The sequence below is a fragment of the Ictidomys tridecemlineatus genome, chromosome 11 (genome assembly GCF_052094955.1).
Source record: "Ictidomys tridecemlineatus isolate mIctTri1 chromosome 11, mIctTri1.hap1, whole genome shotgun sequence".
Taxonomy (NCBI): Eukaryota; Metazoa; Chordata; class Mammalia; order Rodentia; family Sciuridae; genus Ictidomys; species Ictidomys tridecemlineatus.
In genome coordinates this window covers 22,985,503-23,007,839 of record NC_135487.1, presented here as the reverse complement: position 1 = coordinate 23,007,839, position 22,337 = coordinate 22,985,503, and the positions used below count along the sequence as shown (strand labels likewise).

The following is a 22,337-nucleotide window of genomic DNA, read 5'->3' as shown; positions in this document are numbered from 1 at the left end:
ACCCCAGTCCCCCATTCTTAACATTTTGAAATATATCTTTCCAGTTAAGCTATATGTTAAATAACATGTACTTAACAAAAATGCTATTATATTGTGCATTCTCTGGGACAAGCTTAGTGCCCTTCCATATTTACTGGTTCTCCTGAGCCTTGTGAAAGCCCACTAGGGGAAAGTCCAGTCCCTCCTTTCACAGTGATTTTGTGGAGTGGAGGTGGAATTTGATTCATCCCTACACTTACTTAATATCATTTAAAACTTTGCAAAGCAAAGCAGGTCACACCCCAATAAGGAAATGACTTGGTCATGGTCACAGTGCCGAGGCAAGACAGCATCTGTATCTGCACTCCAGCCACAGACTCTTTCCATGGTGCTTTTAAGTTTCAGGTTTCCGGAGGGGTGAGGGCGGCAGGAGTTGGAAGCTGGAGTGACAGGGCCAGATGGGGTATTGTTTTTAGCTGCCATCTATCTGAGACATTCTTGTTCGTGTTATTATTGACTAATTATTTAATGTATTTTACATGCACAGGGAACAAAATGTAAAAGATATAAAAGAGCATACAGTGAAAAGCACCCCTTTTCCACCCTACCTCCCTGCTGCTGAGTCCCTGGGCCACCCAGTTGTCCTCTCTGTGGGTGTCTCCGTCAGTGGTTTCCTGTGTGTCCTTATGAGAAGCATTCTTAGTTCAAAGGGCAGGAGATCATAGAGGTCATCCAGGGTGCACTCCCCTGTCTCATTAGAATCCTCTGCTGAGGTCATCTGAGTAACCCTGCCTCCTACCCCCAGTGGCATCTGAGGGAACCCAGTCACCCTTCAAAGCCCATGGTGGCTGCATTCCAAGGCCAGGTCAAGACCACCACCACTGAGACCACCCCAAAGAAAGGGAGCAGAGCCTCAGGGGGCCACCTCTGACCCTGAACTAGTCTCAGTTGGAAGACCAAAAGCCTCATCCAGCTGTGCTGTGGCCTCACTGTATACAAGTTGTCTGACCTTTCTGAACCTGGACTTTTCACTAGGTAACCCAGAGTCCCTTCCTTCTTTGACAGTGTCACATTCTAATCAGTAGGTCACTCACAACACTGCTCAAGCTTTCCTGTGCCCCCCATCAGTCCACACATCTGGGGTGCCACACATCTGGGGTGGGGCCTGAAGTTCTGCATTTTCAATGTGCTCCCAGTGATGCGATCCACTGCTTTAAGGGCCACATCTTTGGTATCAAGACTGTGATCTGTCCCAGGAACTAAGCACCTGGAATTTTGAAATAATGTCTATTTCAAAGCCGAGCGGCTGCCACTGGAGAACCCTGGCATTTGTTTTCCTCAGATCCCTATGTGGTCTTTCTGGTCCTCTTGGCTCAGGTTGCCAAGTGGAGACTGAGTGAGCACTGCTGTGTGCCAGGATAGTGCTAAATGCTCCAGATACATTCCCTCTCTCTTGACTCTCAAAGCTACCCAATGAGGTGGATGCTATGATCATCCCCATTATACAAATGAGGAAACTAAGACCTAGGCAGTTAGCATGCTCAAGACTGCACAGCTGGTAGGAGACCTTCCAGTTCCAGACTCCCCTAAACCAAGAGAAGAATGGCTTTTTCCACTGCAGTCTTAGAAGTGAACACTACAGAGATAACTGTCACAGGCCTCCTCTTATGTCTCTGCGGGATGGGGCACTGCCATTGTTCAGCTCCAGTGTCTCCTCCAAGGCAACACATCTTGGCTTACAGATCTCTCCTCTGCCTCAAAATTTTCTGGATAACATAAGGGGTTCAGAGCACAGCTATGTCAATCAGGGGTAAGAAGGGTTCTTCCATCAGCCTCTCTCTCCCTCAACAAGAGGGTTCCTTGGCTGTGAACAGCACTTAGATTGTGTCAGAGGAAGGCCATGGGCCTTCACAGGCCACATCTATTTTCATTTACCTTCTGAAAGAAGATTAAGGGGAAAATTCAATTTTGCCTAATGCCTCCCCCCAAATGGCTAATTTATATGCTAATTAGCAAGATAGGGATCGATGAAACTGGTAATCAATATGATATCCAAGGCACCAGTAATGAAATTCATTTGGAGATGCACTGCCAGTGGAAATGAAGCAATTATGCAGAATAAATGGGGCAGGTCAGGGAATAGGGCTCCATATTGCACTTGACTGCATTATTTCCCCTTCACTCCTCCCCTTACCTTTCTCCACCCCATTAAAATAACTGTCCATTCAGATCCTTTGAGGTGCCACACACCAGTTTCTTTCTTATCCTGCAATGCCTTATCCTGCAATGTCCCTGTGGATTTGTAGAAAACAGAACTAAAGAAAATTAGAGTCTGAAGAGACCAGAGGTATGAGCCCCAAAGGAGAATTAGAGGCTAAATAGGGGCTCTTCATGCCATATACTGAGTAGTAATAAGTACTTTATTCTCATGCTGTGAGATTGGTTTAAGATATTTTAGTTTTAGAGAATAATATAGTTACCACATTCCCCAGAACTTTTGAACTGCCTGAATACAAATATTTCATCCCATGAGACCACATATCAAATGATGTGTCCAGTGTGAAGTAATCCATAGTATCTCGAGAAGATTTAGCCTAACTCTGGGAAGTCTTGTTGCAACCTGGACATTCATTCATAGTTCAGATATGGTGGTGGGGGTGGTGACTGCAGTTATTTCTGGACATTTAGGACACAGAGTTATTGCACTTTGTACTTTTCAATTCAGATAATTGAAAGTTGTCTTTTATCCCAATATCTGTTAGAATCATCTGAGGAGATTTTCCTAAAAATTTTAATGAAAATGCTTAAATATAAAGTTGTAACATTTACACAATGCCAAGTGTATTCTATCTAGATTCTACATCTGATATTTTACCAGACTTGCTTATCACATATATATCCAGCTATCCCTCCTGCTATCCATCAGTTCATCTTTTTGCAAAATATATTTCAAAGTTGCAGGCATCAGTATCCTTCACCCCTAAAAGCTTCAACCTGTACATCATTAGCTAGAGTTTGAAATTCATTTTTAAGGTAAAATTTACATACAGTGAAATATACAAATCTAAAAAATACCATTCTGTAAGTTTTGACAGCTGCATACACTGATACTAAACAAATCGCTAGGTCATGGTCATCAGAAGTTCCCTCATGCCTTTTCCCTCCCACTCCCTGCCCCTTCCTCCTGTTTTCAGAGGCAACCACTGCTCTCATTTTTTTCTATCACAGATTAATTTTTCCGATTCTTAGAAAATCATATAAATGCAACATAAAATTCTACATAGCAATCCGTCATCTTGAACATTCATCATTTCTTTGTTAGAACATTTAAAATTTTCTCTCCTAGCTATTTAAAAATATACAATGAACTATTGTTAACTATAATCATCCTACTGTGTTATAGAATACTAGCAGTTAATCCTCTTACCTAACTGTATTTTTGTATCTATTAAACAACCCTAATATTGCCCTGAATATACATAAGGCTTCTTTCATTCAGCATAGTATTTTTTAGATTCATTAATATTGTTGTATATATCAATAGTTTATTCCTTTGTTTTTTGATGAGTAGTATTTCCTTGTATGGGTATATCACAGTTTGGGGGTTATTATGAATAAAATGGCTATGAATGTATCTATACAAGGCTTTTCATTGAAATGTATTTTCATTTTACTTGAGTAAATTCCTAGGGTTGAAATTTCAGGGTTACAGATTGAGTTAATGTTTAATTTTTATAAGAAATTGAGTATATCTCTTAGAGTGGATAGTAGAATAGTGTTCACCAGAGGATAGTAAAGAGAGAAGGGAGAAGTATGGTTTAATGAGTCCAAAAATACAGTTAAATTAGAGGATTAACTGCTAGTATTCTGTAGCATAGTAGGGTGACTATAGTTAACAATAATTTATTGTATATTTCAAAATAACTAGAAGACAGAATTTTGAATGTTCTGACACAAAGAAATGATAAGTGTTTAAGGTGATTGATGTGCTAATTACCTTGATTTGATCATTTTGCATTGTATATGTGTATCAAAATATCACCCTATACTCCATAAATATGTATAATTATTATGTGCCTACTAAAAATTTTAAAAATTAAAAAAATTGTTGTGCAGTCATTTTCTGAAGTGGTTGTGCTATTTGTGGGAAGCTTTAAAAATAAAGCTGCCCTTCCCTCAAAAAATGATTAACTAATTAATTAATTGGTGAGGAGCAGGCACAGGTGTTTCTTACACACATCTTGGTGGGTCTAACATCCATCTGGAGGGGAGTCACTGAAGGCTTAACATTCAACCCCAGATGAACCCCAGTTACTTATAATAAATGTGAAAAGTTGATTTTCTTTTTTTACTTTTGAAAAGTAAACTTTTGTTGCTATTCCCTTTTTTCCTTTACTTTTACTGTTACAAAGCCTTGGGGTGTTCTGAGATTATTTGGACACCCTGCTGCAGAATTTAGAGTCAAAAGACCCACTTTTTAATCCCGCTTTGCCACTTGGTGACTGTTCAACTTTGGGAACGTTACTCAATATAGGGCTTCTCCTGTGTGTTCCAAGGCTATGAGGATAAAAGTGCCTGACTCAGAGAATTTTCAGCAGGGTGGGAGTAGAGTTATCTAACTCCTCCAAACCAGTTGGATTCCTCAGCTCTGCCTTTCTGAACAAAGGCAGATTGACAGTTCTTTTCTTTAGTTCCATAAAATGGCTGTGGATGGTGAGGCTGTAGATGTCAGAGGTTGAAGAGCTGTCACTACCTTCTTCTAATGACTGACGCATAATTACCTCTTGTCTTACATATATGTAACTCAATAGGATGGGGATTTTGTATTGCTTTTCCTTTCCTGATAGCGACTTGGGCTGATCTCCCTATTCACTGTCCCTGTGTACCCACATGAACCTTTACAGGACTGCCGGTTAGAGTCAGTATTAAGAGAACAGTGGGGAGTGATCCAATAGCAGAGGTTCTAGTTTAGCCATGCCTTCGCTGGCTCTGGATTGCTGAGCTTTGAGTCAACAACAGCAAAGGAACAGACCTATTCAGATTTGATCCCTACTGTCTGAAGTCACACTCCCCCTGAGGAGACAGACATGGAAACTCTTCTGAATCCACTTTAAATGGCACCATCCAGATCTGATTGAACAGGTCCCTGAACCTTACAGAGAGTTGGTGTGTATGGCTCCTGACAGTGTTTTATATCAAACACTCAGTACTTATTGGAAGAAAAGAAGTCTCTTAAAGGGATCTTGTATGTGATATGGTCTCTCATCCTTCAACTATTTAAATGAAGATTTGCCTATTAGCAGCAGGAAGAATGGAGTTGCAAATAGTAGGTTTTTCATATTAGGTGAGATAGGCCAACATGGGTACAGATAAAGTGCCAAGCTTTAGCTTCTTTCTAAACAGGAAGGCTGAGGAGGATTTTCCTTCCTGTCCTCTACAGACAGCTATAGAGCAGGTAACATTCTTTGCCTTCCTGGGAAAGTAGAAGAGCTCTCAGACTATCAGAGGCTGCTCTGGGCTGGGGCTATCAGTACATAGGTCTAAGGTAAAGGTGGCTGCTGGTGAGCTCTCTTCAAGTTTTGGGCCTCCCTAGGTATCTCTGCGGAACCCTCATGCTTTGTAAGAGGGTACCAAGCGGAGAGAGAAGGGAATGAGATCAGATGGTCTGTTCTCTGAAGCATGTGTCTGGCTTCAATAGTCCCCTTTTGGGTTGGTTGTGTTCTGTAATGTGTCCCCTGAGAAGACAGACTAAGCAGCCTGTGTTACCCTGCAATTTCTCCAAACTATTTGCATGAAATACTGCAGACAAAAAGCCCAGCCCCTGATTGGCTGTTGCTAGGTAACAACATAATCATCAGGAAATTAGGCTGTCCTCTTTTTTTCCAACCCAGAGTATGTGTGTGATTGCAGCGTTGTGCAGGAAGAGAGAGGGAGTGGAACAAAGAGAGATAAATGGGATGGTCTTGAAGGCGGGGACACCACAGCCACAAACCTGCATCCCACGGTAGGACAATCTGCTTTGGGTTGGGCTATTTACTCAGTCAAGCCAATATTGGTATATTTTCCTTTTATTTATTTATTTATTTTTGTACAAATGACAAAGCTGGCAGGGCCCTGCAGACAGCAGGAACAGAAGCTATGGAAGCAACTTTGACATTTGAATTGATTTTTAGAAGCAAAAGGCAGTGTTTGGTATGTGGGGAAGACTGAGTGAAGGCGAATAACTGAAGGTGTGTGAGGAATGTGTATTGGCAGGTAAGAATCCGTTCGCATGGCTGCAGAGCGCCAGCAAGGAACAGAACGTGAGAAAGTGCATGTGAATGAGGCATGTGGCAGAAAAAACAAGCATGCTATAAAATGTGGAAGGGAGCCCCGGAAACTGAAGTTTAGAACTGTCTGCTGTAGCTCCTCCTGCATTGAGGCATGTGGTCCTCTAGTCATTCGGCCAGGCTCTCTCATCCTACCCTCTGCCTGGTTACACTTAGCAGGTAGGTGAAAAGACATTAGTATGTGAATGTGTCTGTGTGTGACTGTGTGTGCACGTGCACACATAATCAAAGGCCCTGGTTCATTATTAAGATTGTGTCCAAGGTTAACAGCACATAGAGTCCTAGCAAGAGCACAGCCCTACCTGGATGCTTCCACTGGGTAGTGAATATCCACGAAGACCCTGAGCACTGTCCTTTCCCTTCATGTTTGCCCCAGGTGGCTTTCCCACCTCTAGCCTCCCTTGTCTTATCCTCCTGTTCAGTTCCCTAGCAATGACCCTGCCCTTAAACTAGACCCTCACTTGCCACACTGCATACTTCATTGGCTTGCTACAACCCCAGGCAAGCTAATTGCCTTTTGCCATTCATTGTCTGCCAGATTAATGACTCCTCCTGTGTCTGGCTGCCCAGAGCCTCCTGAGATTCTGCTGTGTACTTTTTCTGGCTTATCTTTCCCTTCTTCCTACATCCTCAGCTCAGCCTCTCGAGCTCCACATCTGAGTTTTTAGAAGCCATTCAATTTAAATACTAAACTAGAAGCACTACCATATTTTGCCTAATCACAGGAGATAGTCCCAGACATAATGCAGAGAGGACCATTTTATAGGAGTGGTAAAAATGTACAAATACATCAGAAGCAAGACAGAATGCATTCCAAAAATCCAGACTCAGAAGAGAAGAAGATCCTCCCAACCACACCCCTGCCCCAGTAAACACTGGCTATTGCCAGTGGGTAAGATTAACAAGACTCGGAGCTCCTGCCCCGGAGGGAAAAAGCCATCCCTAACTCACAGGGGCTCATTGCCCCTTTCAGAGTACAGATACTAATGGAATGAACCTGGTACTCTGTGAAGGCTCTCTGTCTCCAACAGTGACTTTTGTTAACCTCTCAGTTCTCAATTCTTCATCCCAGCTTTCTCATACATCAATTCAGAAAACAATCTCTGTTCTACTCTTCTTCCCCAGCATTCTCCAAGACAGAATTTCAAAGTGTAATCACTGGACCAGCAGCATCAGAAGTTTGAGGGTGGAATTCAAGCAACCATTTAACAATCCTCCAAGTAATTCTGGTGTACGTTAAAGTTTGAGAACCACTGTGAACCTGAAAATTTCATTTTAAATAAATTATCAGGTGAAATTGACCACTGTAAAATCTCTGTTCCTTGAAAACAGGGGACAATGTATATTGAGAATGATCCTCTTCCACTTAGTACCCCTTCCTAAAGTCCCAATCAAATCTGTCTCACAAGTCCCACCCCAAGTAAAACTTTAACTGATTCATCTGAAGGTTGTCACTTTACCCTTTATCACATTTCCAGGGTAGGCAAACTAGGATTCATGGGCCAAACCTAACTCACAACTGTTTATATAAAGCCTTCAAGCTAAAAGCAGTATTTACATTTTTAGATTGAGGGGGGTCAAAGAATATGCAATAGAGACTCTAAGCTGTCTGTAAAGCCTAAATTATATACTGTCTGTACCTTTACAGAAAAAAAAAAGGCTTTCTAACTCTTTTTATAGATGTTATGTACTTATTTCTCCTCTTACACTGTTAACTCCTTAAGGACAGAGTTAATATCTGAATCACTTCTGTATTCCATTCAGTTCTGAGCACATAATAGCTGTTCAATAAATATAGAAAGAATGGATGAGCTAGTGGTGGTTGGGTGCACTAACTGGATGGTTGTCAACCACCAAGTATTCTGGGAACCCAAAAGAGATCAACTTTCCTACTTAGCCACTTTGTAGCTGCCCATCCATGAAATAGGAACAATGACTTAAGCAGATAAAAAAAAAAAATCAAGAAGTTCAGACTTATGGTATTTACTCTTTTCCTTAGTATCTAAAATGATGAAAGCCAATTAGGAGTTGCATTGCATCTCAAAAAAAAAGATTAGCATTTAAAAAAAGATTAGTTCATAAATGAAAGTTAAAAATAAGAAATGGAAAATCTTCAAGTGGATTTCTGATGTTCAGTAAAAGGTTTTCATGGAATAATACACTACCAGTGCTAGTAGCCTTGAGGATTACACTTGCCTTGAGGATGCCCAGCTTGGGTGGACATCTCCCCAAACAGAAGCTCATGTCCTCAGGAAGCAGCCCCAGTCCACCTCTTAACAGCCTAATTGGTAGGAAGTTCTTTTTTCTATTACACTGAAATCTCTCTCCTTATGATTTCTACCCTGTGGTCCTCATTGGTAATTATCAAAATTAGCTACCTAAGCTTTGTAAGTATGAGGTAGGAAGTAGGGTAGAATTATACCTGAAAGGAAAGGGTAGAGTGTTGAAGGGAATCTACCCATTTAGATAGTTTTCCCCTGAAAATAGTAAGAGAATAGGTTAGAAATACGAGAAGCTAAAGGAAAGATTTATGAAGTTTTTCTAAGACACCATTTTGTGAGCAAAAGGAGTTCATTTGAGCCAGCTGTAGTGGCGCACACCTGTAATCCCAGTGGCTTGGGAGGCTGAGGCAGGAGGATCTCAAGTTCAAAGCCAGCCTCAGCAAGAGTAAGGCACTGAGCAACTCAGTGAGACCCTGTCTCTAAATAAAATACAAAATAGGGCTGGGGACGTGGCTCAGTGGTTGAGTGCCCCTGAATTCAATCCCCTGTACCAAAAAAATAAAGAAAAAAAGAAAAGAAAAGAAAGAAAGAAATACAAGAACTAAAAGCCAGCACATATGCTAAGAAGAAAGCAAACTTGTAAGTATGAAATGAAATAGGACATTCTGGTGGCCACGGGAGATCATCGGCTGACCACAGGTATGCAGTATGTCCCTGCTAGAAAGGAATGTTAATCACAATTAGAGGCTATTATTTGGGTCACATGAGTATGAGGAGGCCCCAGAGCTGAGCCTGAGGGACTCTGCAATTGCTTTGTGATTCCAGAGCTATGAAACAGTGGCCCAGACAGGATGCTAGAGCAGAAGCAGAGCAGGAGAAAACCCCTTAGGAATGGCTGAGTTCTCTAAATGGTGGGTTAGGCCAAAATAGAGAGGGCCTTACACAAAGACCTTCCCCACAGAGGATGGAAGAAGGGAGTGAAGAAAGAAAGCCTAAACTCCAAGTCATATGCCTGTCAGCAGCATAATGTGCAGCAGTGTTGACATTAATCCAAACACCTGATAAACCAATCACTGCATGAAAAATAGTCCCAAGAAGAATGCTTACTGAGCGTTCGCCGACTCTCCAGATTTGTAAGAACCTTTGCTGCACAGCCAGGAGTCACAGGAGGAATGTTATCTAGTAATAGCTGTCGCTAACCAGCTTCTGGCTTCTTGCTTTTTCCCTTCCCTTCACAACACGCATGTGTACATGAGTGCACATGTTGTATGACCACCTCTTACACACACACACACACACAGCCTGGCTTCTGTCTATTCGGGGTTATCACTTCTCCCAGTTTCACTTGGAGGTGAGTTTTTTTTTTTTTTTCTTTTTTCTTTTCTTAGGAAGACAAGAAAATTCCTAGGATTTAAGAACAGAACTTTTTGGCCTCTAGTGGAACATTCACATCCAAGCCAGGACTCAGAGCATATTCAATCACATCAAGGCTTAGGCCCCCATGTTGGGGCCTTCCTTTTGCACGCAAGGCACTCCCTTATTACAATTTGAACATGAGCTCTAGATTCAGGCTGTTTTGGTTTATGCTGCTTAGTAGCTTAATGGTCTTGGGCAAGTTACTTTAATTCTCAGAAACTGTTTTCTCATCTGTAATTATTGCTCTAAAGCAAAACTAAAAGGATGACACAGACCTGGGGGGGCATGGGGCAGGGATAGTTTTAACCAAACCAGCACATGGTGCAAAACATGGTATCGAGTGTTTGCTTCTTGTTTTCTTTCTTACTTTTCCCAAAACTCTTTTCATACACACACACACACACACACACACACACACACACACACACACACACACACCAAATACACACACATATATTTTTTATATTTTATTTATTTTTTATATGATGCTGAGAATCAAACCCAGTGCCTCACATGTGCTAGGCAAGTGCTCTACCACTGAGCTATAACCCCAATAATTCTTGATAATTGATCTGTTAAACACATGAGGAAGCTGAGAAACTGAGTTCATGGAGGTTAAGTAACCTGTAAGGTCCCCCAGCTAGGATGGAGGCAGAAATCAAAACAGCGTTCCCTGTGATGCTGCTCTTCCTCTGTCTTATAAGTCATGCTGCCCAGCCCTGTGCCCAGCATTCAGGAAAGACATTCCTCTATCCTTCCTTGCAAAGCACTTTGGGGCAGTTGTCATTGTTTTGTGTTACTTTACAATTAAATGACTGCAAGTGATTTTGTAAACAGTGATAACACAACTAGTCTTATGTATAGATAACATATGTGAAAATACTTATGAATAGGAAAGGTCTGTGGATGTTAGACTTGCTCCAGTTACTACACCAGTAGTGATTCTTGGTGGCAACACCTGTGTGAGCTGTGGTTGACAGATTTGCTTGGACTGACTCTACAGCTTTGGATGACTTGTGAGACAGTCTACTAGACAGAAGACCCTGGGGCCAGGTTCAGTTCATAAGAATGGATTAACTCCAAGCAGCTAGACTGGAGTGAGCACAAGCAGTTTTCCCTCTTGTATATGGATGTACAACCCTGGTTTTGAATCCTGTGCCTGCTATTTGCCAGCTCTATGTCCTCTGATAGTAATAGACCCTCTATGAACTTCAGTTTTCTTGTGGAAAAAAATGAGGAAATAATCCCTGTATCAGAGCTCAATATAGGGATTGTGAGATGAGATCATTTTCCCTAAGAAGCCCACAGTAAGTGCCAAGAATTATGATTATTTACCAGTATCAGTTCCAAGGATGCTGGCTTCCTCATGGATAAAAGATCATTTACATACCAAATGAAAATATTTATGACAAGAGATGCCCCACCTGTCCCTGGCAATTTGTCTGTTTAAAATATGTCAAAGTGTTCAAAATCTGTTCCTTTAATCTCCTCAAAGAGGATATAAAGGGAAACACTTAGACTATGCCCTTGGAAAAAGCTCTGTGGGAGCCTGTTAGGGCACTCCAACATGATACCTGCTTCTCAGAGGCACTTTGGTTTGTTTTTGTTGTTGTTGTTGTTGTTGTTGTTGTTGTTGTTGTTGTTTTGGGGGGGGGGCGTGTTGTTTGTTGGTCTTGTTTTGTTTTGAGGGTTTTTTTGTTTTGGTTTTGGTTTTTTGGTTTTTGGTACTGGGAATGGACCCAGGGGTACTGATCTACATCCTCAGTCCTTTCTACTTACTTATTTTTTAAGTGTGAGACAGGATTTTGCTAAGTTGCTGAGGGTCTCACTAAACTGTTGAGACTGGCCTTAAATTTGCAATCCTCCTGCCTTGCCCACCCCCTCACCCAGTTACAGGGATTATAGTCGTGTGCACCATGTCCAGCTTCAGATGCGCTTTTGATGCTTGCCTTAGTAAGTCAGCAAAGTCCTTAGGCTGCAAAACATCAATCGATGCCTAGAGGGAGGCTATTGCCACAGCCCAGGGGACAGTGCAACAGGAGGAAGTAGAGAGAAAAAGGCTGCTCACTGTTTCCTATAATCCCTGGCCTGTTTAATTACGCTGCTTGTCACTAAGTAGCAGTGATAGAAAGACCAGCCTACCATGGGTTGCACTGACATCAGACTAGTTCAAGGATGAGTTGGGGTGACAGAAAATGGCAAGCTCTAGAAATGGTAGATGTGGGGTTTGTGTGTGTGTGAGTGTGTGTGTGTGTGTGTGTAAGAGAGAGAGACAGACAGACAGAGATCTAGCATGGAGAGACTTTAAAACAGTCTTTTTGTAGCCCTGGCTATCAAGATTTCTGTATATAAATCTCCCAAAAGGATAGCTCTACTAAGATTAAATAAGAAAGAACTGACTAGATCATATCATAAAGAATTTACTTCATTATTAGAAACAAGAAAGATTTTTTTCTAATTTGAGGCTATTGAAGGAAAATATAGTTTTTCTCTAGGGGAAAAAACATCTTCTACCCTAACCTACCTACCAGTCTATGCCTGAGTTATGCTAGGTGTTTTTAATTCATTGTTTTTCCCATTCTTTAAAACAAACCAATGAAATCTGTACTATTATTCTTCTGTCTTTTTTGCATAAAAGGAAAATGAGGCATAAAGAGCTAAGTAACTTGGTCGGGGTTGCTTTGGTATATTCTAGGCCTTAGTGACGTTTGTTCATTTGTATAGTACTTAATTTTTCTTCCTTTTTTTCTGAACTCTCTCTTGACATTTTGCGTTTGTGTAATTTTTGTTTCCAAAGTGATTTCTTATATGTATCTATTCTGATTCATTTTTGCAAAAGCTCTGAGAGGCAGAAGTGAGAAGATTTCCGTCTCTGCCTGTGTTAATACGTTGAGTAATAGAGCTGGTCTAGAACCCATTATTCCTGACCAGGATCTCCCACACCTGCCTTTTGCAGTGACAGATTCACATCACTTCAACACCACCTTCCTTTAACTTTCCCTCTTATTCCTTTTCCAAGCCAAAATGTGCTGGGCTCTACTATTCTAAATAGTAGTCCGGACCAACAAATCTGAATAAAAGTGTTAATGGCTATTGAGAGTTTCAAAGGTACCTTCTCAATGTCTCGTGTTCATGAGGTACTTCAGTATCTACTTGGGTACTTCCTCATCAGGAGGAAAGATCTATCAGCAGAGTTTCCAGCTTTATTCATTCCTCGCTTAACAGCATTCACTGCTGCTGGCCAGACACTATGTTAAGCATTTGGAATCTAAAAATAATAGTCAAGGCCTGCTGAAGAAAATCAGCCATCCTGACACATTATCAAAGATCAGAAGAAGGTACCAAACCCAGTACAAAGAGAAGCCTCTAGGAGGAGCAGACATTCAAGCTGAATGGCACAGGATGACTGGGTTCTGGCCAGGGAAATGGGAAGAGGACACAGGAGTGGCCAAGTAGAGGGAAGGGTCCAGGCAGAGTCATGAGATAAAGTGTGACTGGTTCTGGAACTGCAGCCTGTGGGCAAGCAGTAGGTGCAGTTGGAGGGAAGCACTGCTAGCATCTCCCCTTTCCACGGCAGGTATTTGGGGATCTTCAGCAGTAAGCAAGCTGTTTGGTAACTGTCCCCAATTCCACCACTGTCCATTTTCTTCCTCCTCCTTTAGGAACTTTATAATGATCATTTATATCATAAAGGCAGCTACTCATTTTTTAAGTTTTTTTTTAGTTGTAGATGGACAATATATCTTTAGTTATTTTTATGTGGTGCTGAGGACTGAACCCAGTGCCTCACAGTGTGAGGCAAGCACCCTACCACTGAGCTATAGCCCCAGCACCTCATCTTTTATCTTGTACAAGGTATAACTGTAGACTTTATGTGCATTGCAATTCCTCAAGAGCGTTCATGAAGATACAGGTTGCTGAGTGACATTCCCAGGAGTTCTGATTTGGTAAGTCTAAAATGGGACCCAAAAATTGGCATTTATTTTTTCTTTGCAGTACTGGGCATGGAACTCAAGGCCTCGTACATGCTAGGCTAGTACTCTACTGCTGAGCTACATCTCCAGCCCTTTTTATTTTATTTTGAGACAGAGTCTTGCTAATCTGCCCAGGCTACCCTCAAACATATAATCCTCCTCAAACTTGCAACCCTCCTGCCTCAGCCTCTCAAGTAGCTGGGATTACAGGCATGTATGCCACATGTGACCCCAAAAGTGGCATTTTTGAAGAATTGCCAAGGACCATATTTTGAGAACTTCTGCCTTGAAGTATGCAAAACTGTTGTGAAGACAAGGCGGTTTTTCATCCTTTGTACCAATTTCATTTGTATTCTTTTATACCAGTTTCTGAGCTAGTTGGCTTCAATATTAGGCAATATGATTTAGTGTTTGCTAGGGTTACCCATAACAAAGTACCAAAAACTGGTGGCTTCAAGTAATTGCAATTCACTGCTTTGGAGACTAGAGTCTGAAATTAAGGTATCTGCAGGGCCACACTCCCTCTGAAATGCTTTCTTGCCTCCTTCTAGCTTCTGGTGGCTTTAAACATTCCTCAGTTTGTGGCAGCATCATTCTGGTCTGCCTCCAGCTTCACTCAGCCAGATTCTCCCTATGTGTGACGTCTCTTCACATGGCTTCTCTTATAAAGACACCATTCATGCTGGATTAAGAGCCTATAGATGTGTACTCTGTGCCTTAGAGCAATGAAACTAGAGCTGTCCTAGTCTAGACAAACTCACCCTCCACTCAGTCCCCAGACACTCAGCATGTGCAGAGCATGCCTCAAACTATGTGTCCCTTCCAAAAAGATCAAATCCTTTTTTCTCATATTCTTCAACTAACCAGTACTAAGTTATAATATAAATATTCGGTAAAAATCTTCCTTTTATAAATTGTGAAGAAAATGGTAAGGTTTCAGATAAAGATTATTTGTTTAAATTTATGGTGTTATGTTCCACAGTGAAACCATTCGGTTTGATTTCTATTGCTAGGACTATATGATTGGGTCTAACTTCGCGTCTTTTACATCTGTCTTGTTGACCTTCATTTATTTATTCCACTTTCTAGAGACACTAAGGGTGGTAACACAGACAACTAGGAAGAGTGCATTTGGACTGTGCCAGTATTTCAATCACTCCAGCCTGCTGTCCGAGGACAGTTCCATGGGTGTGAATCAGGGTCCTATGTTCATGCAACAACTTGAAAGTATAAAGAGGTCTCCTCCAGGCCAGTAAGTCTAGAAAATTGAGCCTTCTTCTCTTGTGCCTCAGAGATATGGGCAATCAAAGAAGAATCCCTTCCCCCTGCTCAGACTCTGCTCATGTAAGCGGAACAGGCATGATAATACCAACAGCAGCCATTATAAAATTGACTAGACCTCTCATTTCCTGTCAAGCTCTGATTCCATTAGGAAAACCTCACCCTGCTTTACCCCAGGGCTTTAGACTAGGTTTGGAGAGCTCCATTTTCAGTGTCTTTTTCCTCTTGTCCCTGGAAAGCTGTCACAGCTGTAATCCACAGCAAATGGATTTCCCTGACCCTGGGGACAAAGGCCTAGTGTTTCCTAGACTTGGCGGCTCCTGGGAGGGCAGAACCATCAGCATTTCTCCAGCTGCTGGTCTCAAGCCCTGTGGGCGGCAGAGACCTGTAATAAGATCACCATCTAAGCCAGTTACAGTCAGCACATCATTCAAAGTGGTCCCTTGAGGTTGGGAGGGGAGAATCAACGGAAATAGGAGTCCCGGCTCTAGAGAGCACAGGCTCACACAAAACCACACAGTGAGTTGGAACCCGGAGAAAAATAGACTTCTCATGCTGGATGTTAGCCATTAGAGAGATTTGGCTGTGGTTCACACTGGGATTCCACAGGGCTGGGTGGCCTAGGGGAAGAAATAAGGCATTTGTCAGAAGAAATAAGAGTAGAAATTAAAAGTAAATTGAATATGAGTGGGTAAATGTTTAAACAGTAAATACTAGGAATGTTTAAGGATTTCAGTTTTCTACTGTGGAACACCAGAGGGTGAGATGTCTCTGTAGCCCTCGCTCGCCACCAGCCCAGAGCTTTGAAGCAGAAGGAAGATAGGAGTGGGCAAATGTGACAGCTTTGGTGCAAAGAGTGGAACTACAGAAGAAAAGGCTCAAAAGCCAGTATAGTGACCCACACTTCCTGATTAATTCAAGTTCCCTCCCACTAAGAGAACAATGAAAACCGGATATACGGCAACTTTCTTCCTGGATTCTCTTCCGGGCAAACTTCAGCCTTCTGATCCCACCACCATGAGGCCAACAGGCTTTCTAGGGGCACTTTCCATGGTGCCAGAGGAGAGTAAAAAGAGCCAGGTCTCCTTGAGTAAGGCACTTACTCTCTAAACCCTAGGCCTCAGTTTTTGCATAGGAAAAATGAGGTTATGATAATGTTCATTTTCTTAAGTTGGTTATTAGGTACACATGTGTATTATCCTTTATACATATAGAGAGTTTATTTTGTGAATATAAAAATATTTTATGGACATTAATTAGTAATTAATAATTAGTAATTAGGGGATTAAATTTAGTAATCTCAGTTCCTTTCAAACTCTAAAAATCTAATATGCTCTCACACAGACTGTTTAATGTCACTAAAGTACTAGTTCAAGGTGAGATTATGGGGAGTTGCAGAGTATGTAGGGGAAGAACACTGCCTTTGGAGTCACACATGGGTCTGAATCCCAGTTCTTTGATGACCTTAGATAAATTATTTAGATAAGTTTCCTACTGACAAAATTTGGGTATTAATAGCTACCCCATAATGGAAGTCATGAGTCTATATAAAGCATCTGCTATGCTTGACAAATGATAAGTGCTTAATAAATTTTAATCACTATTGATGGAAGGTATAGTAATTAAAAGATAATTCATGTTTTTAAACTAGCTGGGAAGAGTTCTGTAGGTCAGGTGGAAATTAAACTTTCAAATGAGCAGTAGGTTAGAATGTGGCACTCGTCATGTACTGCTAAAAAAACATTTATGGACTGAAATCCTAGATGTGCATGGGAAAACATGACATGAGCCCTGTTCTCCAGGAGTTCAGAGTCCAGTGGGGAAGACCCACCCCAATCAAATCACTTTCATGTAATTCTACACTTGTGAGTGCTGTAAGTGAGGTAAGCACAAGGTATTGTGGAAGCAGCTCTCCACTGGATGGCTTAAAGGAAAAATTCAGACCAAAAGCAGAACAGCTAGAGGTTGTTATATTCAGTGCCTGTTCCATGGCAGAGACTCAAACTATTGAAGATCTAAGGAGCTGGTTAAATGAAAGGTGGAGGGAAGGCATTTCAGAGGAAAGGAGCAGCATGGGTAGCCCACAGCAGTAAAAGAGGTGGCAAATAGTAATTTAGAATCATTCTGAGCCCATTGGGTGTATGGTATGGAAAAGTAGTGAGAGATGAGGTGAGAAAGACAGGCAGAGTAGACTTGGGGGCTTTACACACACTGAGAAGCTTACCAGGGGAACCACGTGGATCCCAAAACTTGCAGTGGTAACTCAACAGCTGGAGCAGGGACAAGTGGATACTCAAATGTCCAAACACAAAATGTCATATGGTCCAGCAATTTCACTGCTACTTATATACTCAAAGAATTGAAGGCAAGGACTCCAATAGACACTTGTGTGCCAATGTTCATTGCAATGTTATTCACAGTAGCAGTAGTCAAGAGGTAAAACCAGTGGACATCAACAATAGATGAATAGACAAAATGTGGTGTGCAGACACACACACACACACACACACGTGAAACAAATGAAATTCTGATATATGCTACAGCATGAATGAACCTTGAAAACATTGTACTAAGTGCATAAGCCAGACCTGAAAGGAAGATATGGTGTGATTCCACTTCCATGAGACAGAGTAAGCAAACTCAGAAAGTAGATTTGAGGTTACCAGGGCACAGTCAGGAGAGGAGGGCAATGGGGCCTTATTTATTGCTTAATAGTTATAAAGTTTCTGTTTTGGGTAATGAAAAAGCTCAGGAAATAGATAGAGGTGATGGTCACACAACATTGTGAGTTAATGTTACCAAACAGCATGCTTAAAAATGGTTAATCTCCCGATCTTCCCATCAGAGTCAGTGCCTTCCTTCTTTTTCCCTGTTTGTGAGCGATTGGGAGACAGCTGTAGCTACCAAGAGCATGAGCTAGGACAGAAAGGGCTGAGGGATGAGACACATTGTGAGCATGCACTGTCTAAGGGTTAAGGGTATATGTGTGCCTGAAAGGGAGAGACAGTGTGTGTTTGATCAGCGGGTGGCAGAGATCCTCAAGAGGAGAGAGAACTGGAGCTGAGCAGCATGGGAGCCCATCACAGAGAGGACCAAAGGCAGGCTTTCAAGGGCAAGGGGCCAAAGAGAGTGAAGAAATGAAGATTAGGAGAGAGAGCTCATCAGTGAATGAAGAGAAAGAGTGACCAGGCCAGACCAATCAGGAGGGCAAGTGGGCAAGGGAAGGAAGGAGAGTGAGGAGGAGAGCAGGCTCCTGGGAGCAAAAGCACAGTGAGGTGAGGCACACTTGGGAGGACCAGCAAGGAGATAGCCACCAAGGCCAACGGGGAAAGGGAGGGTGTGAAAGGGTAGGGACAGGGGCAGCCCCAGGGGCCAAGGGAGCAAAAACCAGACAGACTGAGCCAAGAACAAGAGGAGAGAAGAGAGAAGGGAGCGTGCTGGCCACAGCAGGAAGGACATGTGGTCAGGGAGTCCAGGAAGTGCTGTGTGCCTGAGGCCCCAAGTTGCTAGGTAAGTCTCACCCCACAGGGGAGCAGAGGCTGTCCTTACCTGTGCACTTTTTCTATAAAGGAATGCCTTGCTCTCTGTAGGATGCTGTCTTGTTTTTCAAGAGGATTGAGTACACACTGTCCACGATAGTGTCCCTAACTGCTGCAGAAGAAACAAAAAGGAGCTGCGGCTTGATCCCAGGCCTGGACAGCCTATCATCTTGATTTGCTGTGGCTGTTGCCCTGTTTTCCCATGTATTTCCTACAAGTACTTTAGTTGAGAGTTCCTAGGGTGGGATGAGAAGCAGGAACTGAAACCCAATGCAGGTCAACATTTGGGGAAAGGAAGTGAGGCCTTGAACTGAGAAAGGACCTTGGGATTCAAAGTCCCTAACTGTATCCCATGTCTGGACAGAACTGTTGTTTACTGATTTCCTGCTCAGTGATCTTAAAATCCCAGTTGAGCCCCCTCTTGACAACTAGTTTTTCAGTTTCTGCAAGGTCATGAATTAACCCTGTTGTCATTCTCCGCCCAGCCTAGTCTTCCCCCGCTAGAATGTAGATAAGGTGGATTTCCACAAAGCAGAGGACAGGAAACCCTTGTTGACTTTGCTGTGCATTGATTCCCCTGTCATCACTATCGTCATAAACATCCTTAACAAGTGAGTAGCCAGTGCAGTTCAAGACAAAGGGAATTCATGGACAAGGGCCTTGCCCTGTGCAGTAAGAGTAGACATGGAAATGCTAGGGAAAACCTCTACTGAAAGGCCCAGGTCAGGAGCATGGTTTGCAGATGGGTTCACAACCTTGGAAGCCAAAAGCAACTTGCCGCCTGCCACGTAGATAAGAGTCCTGCCTTTCAGCCTTCACTCATATTTTTAAAACCCACAGTGAAACCCTCCCTAGTCTGAAGAAAACAGCCTGATGAATGTCAACCCCCAAACTGAGCAGCACTAGGGAGATTCCAACAGGACATTAATGACTATTTTGATTATAGAGCTTCACGCATGCTCTACCCCTGAGCTATATCACCAGCCTTTCAGTTTATTTTATTACCTCCTTATTCGCCTCTTTCTCTTATTCTGTTCTCTCCAAATTTTTAATCCTATTTCTTTCACCATCTGGCTGTGTACATAATAAGCATGCTGATGTTCAGTTTCTCCATCCCAAAAGAAGAGGTTGACAGGGTGGAAGATGATCCCTAAGATAACTGCCAGAAGAACATGCAGAAATCCACCTCCTCTGCATTAGTTTTACCTCCTCTGGCAGAAGAAACTTGTCATAGACTTTAACATCAGTCTGACCTAATTTCAAATCTCGACTAATGAACCAACCATGGCCCTGTGCTTTTGGTGACAAGTGTGTCTCAAAACATTGGTTTACAAGTGGCTCCATGGCAGGCTGTTTGGAAAGGTGATGTGCATGTAGTCAAACCTTGGTATCAGTAGCAGATTTGTCCCAGGACCCCTCATAGTCACCAAAATGTGCAGAAGCTCAAGCCTCTTATGTAAAATGGATAGTATTTGTATATATCTTACCCACATCCTCCCAGATACTTTAAGTCATCTCTAGATTATCTGTAGTACTTAATACAATGAAAATTCTATGTAAATAATTGTTCTACTATATTATTTAGGGAAAAAAATAACAAGACAAAAAAGGTATTCAAAGCTGGTTGAACTCAAGGATGCATAACCATGGAGGGCCAACTGCATGCACATTCTCTGAAAGCATTTGTTAGATATTTTACTACTGCCTCTTCCCTCCTAGCGTCTGCCTGCTCTTCTGCTGTCTGTGTGCCCTGACTGTGCCACTCTGTAGGCCATGGAGAATGAGCTGCCAGTCCCGCACACATCTAGCAGTGCCAGTGTCACCAATAGTACCAGCGGGGCCAGTAGTAGCAGTGGCTGCAACAATAGCAGCAGTGGTGGCAGTGGACGCCCCCCGGGACCCCAGATTTCTGTATACAGTGGCATTCCTGACCGACAGACCGTGCAGGTAAGATTCTGATTGATCCAGGAATTGCATTCCTTAACCATCCGCAGGGTTAGCCAGGCAGAGGTGTAGGCATGATCTGCTGGAGTAACCTAGATGCCTCCCAGATGGGCAAAAGGGAGTAGGTTAGTAGATCTATATTTGTATATGGTTAGGGGAGTGGGAGAGGTGCAAGGAAATTTGGAAAGGGAGAGTACTTAGCAGATCATAAAAATCTCTTTCTTACCCAACAGTGTAGATCCCAGGGTGATATTTTAGGAGAATAGTGTGTAAAAGGGCAGACAGCTAAAAATAAGAAACAGCAAAAATGACTTAACTGCTCAGCCAAAATCCAAACCCATTATCCAAATGAACATTGACCTGTCAGGAACAAATAAGTGTCTCAAAGACAGAGGAGCATAAAAGAAGCCCAAAGGAGTCTATTGTTCTTGAGCTTTTTTTCTTTTTTCCCTGAAATTAACAAAATGTCATCCATGAGACCCCCAGATGATTACACAACGTTCCAAAATGCAGTCCTGGCCATGTGTTGCCACCTTCTGTGTGCCCAGCACTGTGGCAGCATTCTGCATGTTTATTTCTCCAGCTATGAGAATGGCTGTTATCAACACAGTCCCATAACTGCTGAAATGGAGGCTCTGAGAAGGCAGTAACTTGTCAAAGGCCATTCAGATAAAGAAAAAAAAAATGAGCCTAAATCTGACCCCAAGCCCATGTTCTTAATCACAACAATATCTGTTTGAGGTTCCTAGATAATATAGACAGAAGAGAGAGGCCGCAGTTAAGAAATGTTTACTCTAAGTAATTTTGCTGTACTGGAGGTGTGACCTCATCCCATTTTGGCCCCAGGCCCAGATAAGGGAGTGGGGGAGAAGCCACAGCAGACAGTGAGAAGCCTGAGAAATTCGGCTAAAGAAGACACTAGTGGATGACCTGGACTGTCCCTCTCCTTGTTATCTCTGCCTCACACTTAATCTAACCATGTCTCCAGCTCCCACCCTGCTCCCTGCCTCTTCCTCTGCCCCTTCATGCATGAGTATCTGAGCTCTGGTATCCAGCATCTGGCAGCAGGGATGTGTCCTCCTCCCACCACTCATCAGAACTCAAGGCAAAAGAGGCTCGGGGCTTCTGCTGTGGCAGCCTTGCATTTACACCCAGGCAGAGCCACTGGGAGCTCCTCCTGGCCCATCCACTGCCACCCTCTGATGAGAAAGAGTCAGAACCTCAGGTACTGCTGGCTGAACTGCTGAAAGGTCACTTTTAGGAGGTTAAGGAAAAAGAAGGGCCAATTTAAGGGGAAGAGGAGCAGATGATTCTGGGGACAACAGGGGGTTAAAAAGTAGAATCCAGATGAAGAGGATCTGAGAGAGTAGAGCGTACCAGGGAGAGAGGAGTCAGAGAAATATGTGCAAGAGTTGGGGTTAGGGTTTCTAGGGAGACACCAGAGCCCACGGAGGATCTGTGATATCAGCCTGTTCTCAAGAACCCCAAGTCTGAGCCCAGAGCTTTCACCCTTAGCAGGGCCTGGGGTCAGGAGCAGCCCTATAGCCAAGGATCCCACAGAGTTTAGGGCAGGGAGTAGGCCAGAACCCAGGCAGCACTAGTGCTGGGTACCAGCTGGAAAGCAAAGGTAGGAGGGAGAATAAATGTCTCTGG

General features: G+C 42.7%; 1 protein-coding gene across 7 annotated transcripts in view; it reads left to right on the top strand.

The window, feature by feature from the left end:
* Phc2 (polyhomeotic homolog 2) overlaps positions 1-22,337 on the top strand; it is a 104,599-nt gene that overhangs the window by 31,966 nt on the left and 50,296 nt on the right. For 6 of the 7 annotated variants that reach the window (XM_040288330.2, XM_040288333.2, XM_040288331.2 and 3 more), the window contains one exon: positions 20,460-20,687. In XM_040288330.2, the coding sequence (XP_040144264.2) occupies positions 20,514-20,687 (174 nt within the window). In that variant the 5' untranslated portion in view covers positions 20,460-20,513. Of the gene's footprint in view, positions 1-20,459; positions 20,688-21,725; positions 21,910-22,337 lie in introns of those variants that run through there. The other variant, XM_078025869.1, reaches the window with a different exon arrangement.